We start from the raw sequence: 9419 nt of genomic DNA, 5'->3' as shown, positions 1-9419 counted from the left end.
AGAAGAAGTGTCAAATTATGATTAGTAAAAATGCATGCCTAAGTTCCACATGGATCTAAACCATCTCTGGGACAGGTCTTGTCTATCTCTGTCGCATTGAGCCACTGAATCCTCTGGAAGCAGATCTAGTTTCCTTATGATTTTACTAATTCAAGGTAATTTCCTTATTTCAAGAGACTAAACATGTATATTTCTTTAAAAAGAACAAAGAACTTCCATTTTCACATTAGCAAAATGAGAGTTCTGTGTTGGAAATGGACTGAATGTGGAGTTCAACTTCTACTTCTGACATCTACTAGTTTTGTGACCCTGAGAAAGTCACTTAACCTCTCAATGTCTCCAGGCAATCCTCTAAAGCTAAGTTGCAGATTAGTGATTGAGCTATGTAGGGGAAGGGAATTTCCACTCAAGGAGATCTCGAGATTAATGAAACCACAGGGGAATGGATGATATATCCACCAATCAAAAAATGACAGTACCAGTTAGTAACATATAGTTACTCAATTGAATTTCTATTTTAAATAACTTTATTCTTAACTTTAACAAGCTCTTATTAGAAATGCTTTGGTATCAATTCAATAAAAATATGTTGGAATTTTCCCACTTAAAGCATATTATTTAACTGCAAAAGGCAAACATTTGTTTTTCCTAGGTATTTTCATATTTTTCACAAATAATGACTACCACGAATGCATGGCATATGCATGTATTACACCTAAAAGCATAACATGTATATGTTTTTATACACACATTATGCCACTTTGGGGATGGAATTCAGGAGAGGAATAAAAGAAAAACCATCCAGAGAGAATGTGAAAACTTTCTTCAATTTCTTCTTTCAGAAATGTTTGGTTACACAAGCGAGCATCTGTCAGATCACTTTTTTCCCCAGTTTTGCCATTCTCATCCTTAGCGCTGTGAATTAGAAAGAGAGAGGAAAAAATGTAATTGATGACAAATTTCCTTATTTTAACTCCAAATATTTTTTGAGTAGAAAAAATGGAAGATGAACAACATACCTCCAATGGTTTGGTCCAACATTGTAAGCATTGATTTATGCACGAAAAGATAGTAGAAATAAGCGGTTGTTAACTTAGAACAGAAGTGGGTTTAGAAACAGAAGGAGTCTATTATCATAGTGATTAGAAAAATGAGTGTTGTATTTGTATAGCACATATCCAATCAGTACAGTAAAGAAAATATTGAAGCAGGTAGTTAGGTACAGTCAAATTAGTAGCTTTGCATATTTCTGAATTATCTTACAGAAGATACTTAAGCAGTTGCTATATAAGAACTGAGTTTGAAAAGCTTTTTTTCCCTCTCTTGAATCTATATGAACTCTGGGCTTACTGTGTGATCCTGATACAGATGGAACAAAATTTATTTCATAGAATCATAGCTCATAGTTGCAAGATAAAGGGCTTGTTTAATTCAGCAAATGTTTTTATTATGTGCCCACTGTATGCAAGGCATTTTGTTAGACACAGGAGACAATTCATGTCCTCCAGGAGCCTATAGCTTTATAGGGAAGAGGTCTCAACCTTTGCCCAATCGGTCAGCCTCTCTGGATTTCATTTTCTTCAACTGTAAAATGAGGCATTTGGTACTCTCAGTGTTACAATGATCTGAGGCAATACTCAAAGATTTATGATGGGGAAATGCTATCCACCTCCAGAGAACGATCTGTTGGAGTTGGATGGATGAGGGTCAAATCATACTATCTTTCTCATCAGTGTATTTACAGTTTTATTTTGGGGTTTTGGTTCTGTATTAGTGTGCTCTTATAACAATGACCAATATGGAAGTGTGTTTTGCATGATAATAAAAATAAAATAAAAAAAATAAAACGAAGCATTTAGACTAGATGACTCCTAGGGTCTACATCTGTCTGTTGATCTATGAACATTTGCATTTTCACTTTTACTTGAAGTATGGTTTCCTTCTATATATGATATTTCTAAGAAGAGGTCACCTGACTTCTTAAATTTTATTTCCAAGGACAGGGAACTTTCCATCTCATGAAGCAATCCCACCTACTTAGGCTGTTCTTTATCATATTGAACCAAATTTTCCTTCCTGTGCCTTCCAGACAGTGTTCAGAGTTCTTCCTTCTAAGTCTTAGCAGAAGCTGAATCTATCTCTACATGATAAAATTTCAAATATTTAAGTCAGACTCTTGTGATCATTTAGGATTTGAACCAATAATTAAGATCCTTTAGATTGAGCTAAACAGATTTCATCTTTTGAATTCAAGCCATTGGTATACTCTTAGGAACAGCAGGGGGCAGGGACTGTTTTTTTTTTTTTTTTAATTTTTTGTTGTTGTTGTTGTTGCTGTTGTTTTGTTTTATCTTTGTAATTCCAGCACCAAGCCAAAGGATCTTCCATATAGAGTGGAGAGATTTTCCATAGAGAAAACTAGTCATTCTTTGGCTTAATGATATGCTGCAAAAACTTCAGAACATATTTAAATAGAATGTTTTCATTTTAAAGACTTTCAAAACTACTTTTCCCTTTGAATGCTAAGGGAAATTATTCTTATTTTTTTCTAGTTATAGGAAGAGCACCACAGCTCTAGATTTGGTCTATGTGAAGCCTGGATGGGAGACTACCCCCCCCCCCCTCCAGGGATTACACTACAGAATTAATAAACAATGTCAAAGCAGAGGCAAAATGTAGATTGGAAGAAAGAATTGTATTTTGAGTTTTTCTCTAACTATTTTTATCTTCTCACATTATATTTTGTGATTTCTCTCTTTGAAAGCAGGGGAAATGTCTTTGTTCATGCTGTGGGCAGTGCAGAGAGATGTTTATTCAAGTTTTTTAAATGGCACTTTGGGCCTGAGGGGTAAGGTCACAAGTGTCCAATTTCTTGTTTTACCACATTTTAATGGGCTCCCCAATACAACTGTCTAGTTCTTAAAAAAAGAAAAAAAAGATGAGAAGTTTCTATTTAGCAGGCTCACAACACACAAGAGGAAGGGCAGCTCCTTGGGGTTAAAGAACACTCAGGGGCAGAAAGATCTCTACAAGAAGCAACTGTATATGCATTTTTTCCCCTTCCTTGGAATAAAAGTTGTTGGTCTGGGTGACCCAGTGTGAAAGCCACTGCTTCTTCCTTTTGCATGCTTTCCCAATTCCTTTCTTTCACACCAGGACTAGTTATTTAGTCTCCCAGTGGCAATTTTCAACATTACCTTTACCTTTTTTTGGCTGCTTTAACTCCCATTAAAGGTAGAAGGTGGAGAAAGAAGTGGGGGGTGGGGGGAGATAGAGACAGACAGACAGAGAGGGAGCAGAAGAGAGAGCTGGAGAGGGGAGAGAGAGAGAGAGAGAGAGAGAGAGAGAGAGAGAGAGAGAGAGAGAGAGAGAGAGAGAGAGAGAGAGAGAGAGAGAGAGAGAGAGGCAGAGAGACAGAGACAGAGAGAGACAGAGACAGAGAGAGACAGAGACAGAGAGAGAGACAGACAAACAGAGAGAGACAGAGAGAGACAGAGAGAGAGGCAGAGAGAGAGACAGAGACACAGAGACAGAGGCAGACAGAGAGGGAGCAGAAGAGAGAGCTGGAGAGGGGAGAGAGAGAGAGAGGGAGAGAGAGAGGGAGAGAGAGACAGAGACACAGAGACAGAGACAGACAGAGAGGGAGCAGAAGAGAGAGCTGGAGAGGGGAGGGGAAGAGACAGACAGAGACAGACAGAGACAGACAGACAGACAGAGTGGGAGCAGAAGAGAGAGCTGGAGAGGGGAGGGGAAGAGACAGAGACAGAGAGAGAGATGAAAGGGGAGATTCCTGTTTATGTATGGTCTTGACTAAAAGACCTTTGTGTTTGCTTTTCATACAGAAATTTTGTCATTAAATAGAGAATTAACAGTGCCAATAAATATCTATGAAGTATCTTTGGGCCCGTATCAAAATCAGTCTAAAATCGTGATTGGTGTGCTTGATGCTGCTTCACAGATTTGTGAAGGTGGCATATTTTGGCTTTAGTGTATCCAATTTTCCTTTAAGGCAACCTTCTTCCAAGCTATCCCTCTTTCCCCTGTCATCTAAGGTTCTCATGTTCCCTTCATCCTCCCTCCTCTGAAAACCAGATATCAGGAAATACTCTGTTAAACTCATTCACTCTAATGTGCAAATTGCTGATAAGGTTTTAAATATTACCTCTCATAGGATCATGAACATTTTAGCCGAACTCTTAAGGAATCCAGACAAAGGAATGTACCTGAAAGCAATGGTAGAAATCGCTGAAGAGATGCGAGTAGCAATTTTTCCTTTGGGCTGGGCTGGGGGAGAACAAGGGAGCTTCGGGATGCCTTTGGAACCAGCTTCCCTGGGTAGTTACTGACTCCACCTGTGTACAAGGCTGAGCCTGCAGATAACGTGTTAGACCATTTTCCTCACTAAGGTTTAATCTCAGATCTGAAATTCATGGCCCCAATAAGAAAACGGAGCTCTGAAACAATTTAATGGGAGAGGTAGTGGATTTAGACTATTTTATCTCATAAGTAACTTTCAGTGATAGTACAACCTTTTGAATTGTTACTTTGTCTGGAAAAGGTTTTCCTGTTTTGATTCTTTTAGCTCCGTGGCATGATTAGCGTTGTCTGAAAAAGTTAGTCACTTCCTGCCTTTATCCACTTTGCAAATGTGTTGAAACGGCTGCTAGAGCAGAAGAAATGAGGGTGCTGAGGGGAGTTGGTTACTTTCCAAGTTCAAGAAGGGGGAGGCTTTAAGCTAGCTAACGGAGTCATTGTTGACTTTCCAAAGCCTTCCAAACTGTTTTCTTAGCTGAAATTAGGCTGAAAGGTTTAAAGTTTAAACAAAGCTCGTTGTTGCAACAGAAAGGAAAGCTGCTGGTGGCTCCGGCTGGCTTTTGTGAAGTCCCATCATTCCAGTTCTGATCTAAGAAGCGAATTTAAGGGTACTCTCCAGGAAGCCAAAGGTTTCTCCAAAAAACCAAACCTGGTTTGGAAATGGCACATTTAATTTAATTAGCTAAATGAAGAGAATGGAGTTCAGCTGTCCAGCATGCTGGCTACAGTCCTTACGGCTGATAAATAGCTTAGGAAGATACTTTTTGGAGAAAGCAGGTAGAATAATAGTTTTGAAATGTTTTGGATTCTTTAGAATTTGATAGTCATTGCTTTTCAATGAAAATGTCTGTAATAGATTGCTTACCATCTAAGGGAGGGAATAGGAGTAGGGGAGAGTGATAGTAGGAAGGAGGGAGAGAATTTGGAAAAATACGTTTGGGAAAATGGATGTTAAAAATTGTTTTTACATGTATTTGGGGGAAAATAAAATAATAATAAAAAAGAAAATTTCTGGAATATAAGCTTTAGAAATTATTTTATTTTCTATAATCCTCAGTGCCTCTTTGATTCTTACCTCTCAACAAAGTTAGGGAAGGGTTATGGGAAACTCCTGGTATGGGAACTCCTTCTACCAACACAGATTACAGTTTGTCTATTATTCAGTCCATAATTCTCCTACAGAGTTGCGTGATGCACAGATAGGTTAAGTGACTTGCCTAAGACCATCCATTTAATAAATGTATCAGGAGGTATTTGAACTTATCTTTTTGACTCCAAGCCCAGCATTCTATGTCCTATGCCATGGCTCCCTTTATAGTTAATATAGTCATTCTAACTTATTATGACATGCCGCCTTTTGTTCTTTACAAATATGAAGCAGAAATCAATAAATACATTGCTTGTGTCCTGGCAACTAAGATGTAATAAATCTAAAAAATGAGTTATTTTTATAGGAAAATGTCAAGGATATTTTTCTCATTCATGTTCTGTTATAAAAATTGGTAACATGAGAAATGTATATTGTTATATAACAAATCCATGGAAAAATAAATTTGCTGAGCTTGAAAAGGGAATGAAGAGTAAAAAGATATATACAAGCATTAGGAAAATTGGCATTTCTCCCATTTAAAATAAAAGATATATTAAAAAATAAGGAAACAGGTAACAAAGTTATTAAAATATTAAAAAAATAATGGTGAAGGCAAGGTAGAGAAAAATCAGGAAAATTAAATTTGCTGCTTGGCTTTTCCTGAAAGTTAAGGCATATATTAAATGATACACAAATAAGCTTGAAGTGTCTGGTATGTAGAGAAAAAATAATGTTGTCAGTTACTTAATATAAAAAGGAGTCTAACTCTATTCATAATACAAAGCATAACATGTCTTAAAGAGGACTTTTAATTAACTAGGATAAAATAATGTCATATACAATCTTGGTCCATCCTTTCTTCTACTTTCCTGACCATCAGAGCCATGTTTTTTAGGTTTGATCTTGCAAGATTATGTACCTTGAGTTCAGATATGTCAGATTTAACTCAGTGCTAAGAAGAAACATGAATTAATAACCTGACTGCATAGTGATAACAATTCAGATGGACAATTATGAAAAAGTCATTCCATGTTAGTCTATCTGATGGTCCCAGAGGTGCTAAGCAAGGAAGTTTGTTAATCAGAGAAAGAAGCTTAAGGAAGCAGCTCATCACATGAGTGAACAGCACTGGCATGCCTTGTCTTTGTTATTACCTGTGAGGGAAGGATCCTCTGTCCCATCTCCCGCTCTCTGGCCATCAAGGTTAGGATGGTGGATGGGTTGGTTTAAACTTTCCTTTTGTTCATTCAGCTGTATGGATTTTTTGTGAGGTGACTGATGGCTTGAGTTTTCATGTGGATTGATTTCTGATCTCTTTCTGGGGAGTGGTGTTGGCTTAGCAGGTTGGTAAACCTTACTATAGTGGCCAACGGGATGATAAGATGGTTTTTCAGCTTCAACTTCCTCCTCTTCATCATCATCAATCACCACCAGCTCTGCATGGATGATTCCATCATACCCTGTTAGGAGCTTTTTTTCTTCTTCATCAGCATCCTCTGCTTGCTGATACCCCATAAAAATCATGGTAACAGGTTTCGAGTCATCTATATTAGAAGGCAGGGACTGAACAACATTGTATTTGATATCTTCTTCATCCTCCTGGGCAGTTGGTGAAGAACACTGGTGTACTGACTTCCTATTGGATGACTGTTGGGGATTCTCTCTTGCCTTGGACAAGGGCACACATTCCTCTTGAATCATATTTGTTTCTTCCCAAGATGGCACTATCTTTGGATGGGTATGAACACTATCTTCTGTCTGCTGAACAACTGATCTGGGACGAGGTACTGGTCGTGTGGTACTAAGATGATTGTCCTTCTGTAATCCATTTCCCAAGTTGTGTGAAGAACCATTTAAACTATTGCCTAGTCCATTAGCTTGAATGTGCATCTTTTCTTGAAGATTTGGTCCAGAGGTTATACCTTCTTTCTGTGGGGTTAAAGGTCTGCAAAACTGGTTGGCATAAACAGGCTCATGATATTCAGTTGGAGATTTAGAGTTTCTCTCTGAGGCTTGTCTTAAAAGTTCTTCCACCTCAACGGGTGCCAGGTCATCAGTGCCATTAAGGGCAACATGGTGATTGGAGCTGACTGCATAGATTGATTTTCGGCCATCATCATAAACTTTTATACCTGTACCTTTAAAGTCATCTGATGGGACAGGTATTGAAGACAGTACTGTGCTCTCTCCAGTCTTCATGTCTTTTTCAACTTTAATTTCCATGGTGTACAAAGCTATTGAGAGAGAAAGTTTATTTTTAATTGAACATTAATTCAACAAACATTTATTGTATCTGTTATATGTAAAATCATATTTCGACTTAATGGGGACACAAAACCCCCTAAAATTCAGGATAGAGAATAAGAAAAATATACTGTAATAAAAGGCAAAATATGACACCATGACTCTAGAGCTTCACAATCTATCACATTTCACCCCCAGTAGATGGACTCTGGTCTTGGTTTACTGTTGCCCTTCTACAGATTTTTAATCATTCTGTCTCCCCTCTGGACTGTTTCCTAGTAGGCAAGGTTAACCTGTAGGAATGAACACTGACTTTTGTCCTTTTGACACTTGCTTTGTATATATCTTGTTTGTACACGATTATTTTACGTGGTCTACTCATTTAGATTGTGAGCTACTTGAGAATAGAATTTAACTTTTACATTTCTTTGTATCTGTAGAACTTAGTACAGTGTATAATACATTTTTGTTGTGGTTCAGTGATTTTCAATTGTGTCTGACTCTTTGTCTCATTTGGGATTTTCTTAAAGATACTAGGATGGTTTACCATTTCCTTTTCTAGCTCATTTTACAGACAAGGAAACTAAGGCAAACAGGAATGACTTGCCCAAGGTCATACAAATAGTATCTGAGGCCAGATTTGAACTCATGAAGATGAATATTCTTAACTTCAGACCTGACACCATCCACCATGCCATGCAGCTGCCTTCATGTCTTAATAGGTGCTTAATAAAAGTTTGCTGATAGACTTTGTTCACAGAAAATAGTGTATTGTTCTCCTCCTAAATAAAGATTTACAGTGGGACTCTATTGTATTTCTATATACCAAGGAGAAGGATTCTGACAGAAGGTAAAGGTTTTTGAGGGCAGGAACCACTTCATTTTTTGTAATTGTATCTCTGATAATCAATATATTTTCTGGTACATAATAAATGCTTGTTGATTGACACAGGGAAATAAGGCTTTTACTCTATGGCTGAAATTCTTCTGGCCACCAAACGTTCTCTCCCAGGGCTTCAGATTATCTGTCCATACTTTAGATTTTTATGCATCCTTCTAGAGATTTTGAGGCTCTAGCCCTAGCATGATTGAGACAGTTAGCTATTGTTCTTTTACTGGTAAAACTACCTCTTCCATCTGTTGCCTTATACTAGAATCTAGGTCCTGGTTCCTGAGATCACAAGACCACAGGATCCTTTTTCTTGAGTTTGGTGCCCCCATCCAGTATGGTTTCTCTTAATTTAGAAAGTTAAAAAAAATCTGATTTACATTGATTTGGTATAAATCAGATTTTTTTTAACTTTCCAAATTGTCAGAGCTGATATAATAGACATTTCTTAAGGTCAAGAAACACTAGATACCTGTCCTTGGTCTAGATGAACACTCCAAATCCATTCCTACTTTAAGAGATTGACACCCCTAGAGGAATGTTTTATTGGAATCTAGGCAGATCACTAGAAAAATTAATAGAACATACCTCCCTCACCCCTAACATCTATAAGGACTAAGAAAGAACTCTGGTTGTAGCCAGAGTACAGATTGGGACAGCAAATTTTGAAAATTTCAAAGCCCAAATTCGAAATCTGCCAATATGATGAGCTATTGGGATACCTTTTCTATTTTGTTCATCCTCTTCTATTCCTTCATCTCTTTCTTTCCTTAACCTAGATGGTATGTAGGATTTTGGAAGGTCAGGGATATTGGCATAGATGTCTTCAATGGTCTCTGGGTATGTGGGAGAGAGAGACAAATAAGGTTAGAATATATTAAA

At 37.6% G+C, this 9419-nt stretch overlaps 1 protein-coding gene across 2 annotated transcripts in view; it reads right to left on the bottom strand.

Moving 5' to 3' along the window:
- Positions 1–509: 509 nt before the first annotated feature.
- Positions 510–9419, bottom strand: part of PALMD (palmdelphin) — a 60095-nt gene continuing 51185 nt past the window's right edge. The window contains exons 6-9 of one of the 2 annotated variants that reach the window (XM_007485016.2): positions 9260–9373; positions 6559–7638; positions 4163–4223; positions 510–915 (exon numbers count right to left, since the gene is read on the bottom strand). In XM_007485016.2, coding sequence (XP_007485078.1) covers positions 4174–4223; positions 6559–7638; positions 9260–9373 — 1244 coding nt within the window. In that variant the 3' untranslated portion in view covers positions 510–915; positions 4163–4173. The remainder of the gene's footprint in view (positions 916–4162; positions 4224–6558; positions 7639–9259; positions 9374–9419) is intronic. The other variant, XM_007485017.3, reaches the window with a different exon arrangement.

This window comes from Monodelphis domestica, chromosome 2, assembly GCF_027887165.1.
Source record: "Monodelphis domestica isolate mMonDom1 chromosome 2, mMonDom1.pri, whole genome shotgun sequence".
Taxonomy (NCBI): domain Eukaryota; kingdom Metazoa; phylum Chordata; class Mammalia; order Didelphimorphia; family Didelphidae; genus Monodelphis; species Monodelphis domestica.
This window is presented reverse-complemented; position numbering and strand designations above follow the sequence as displayed.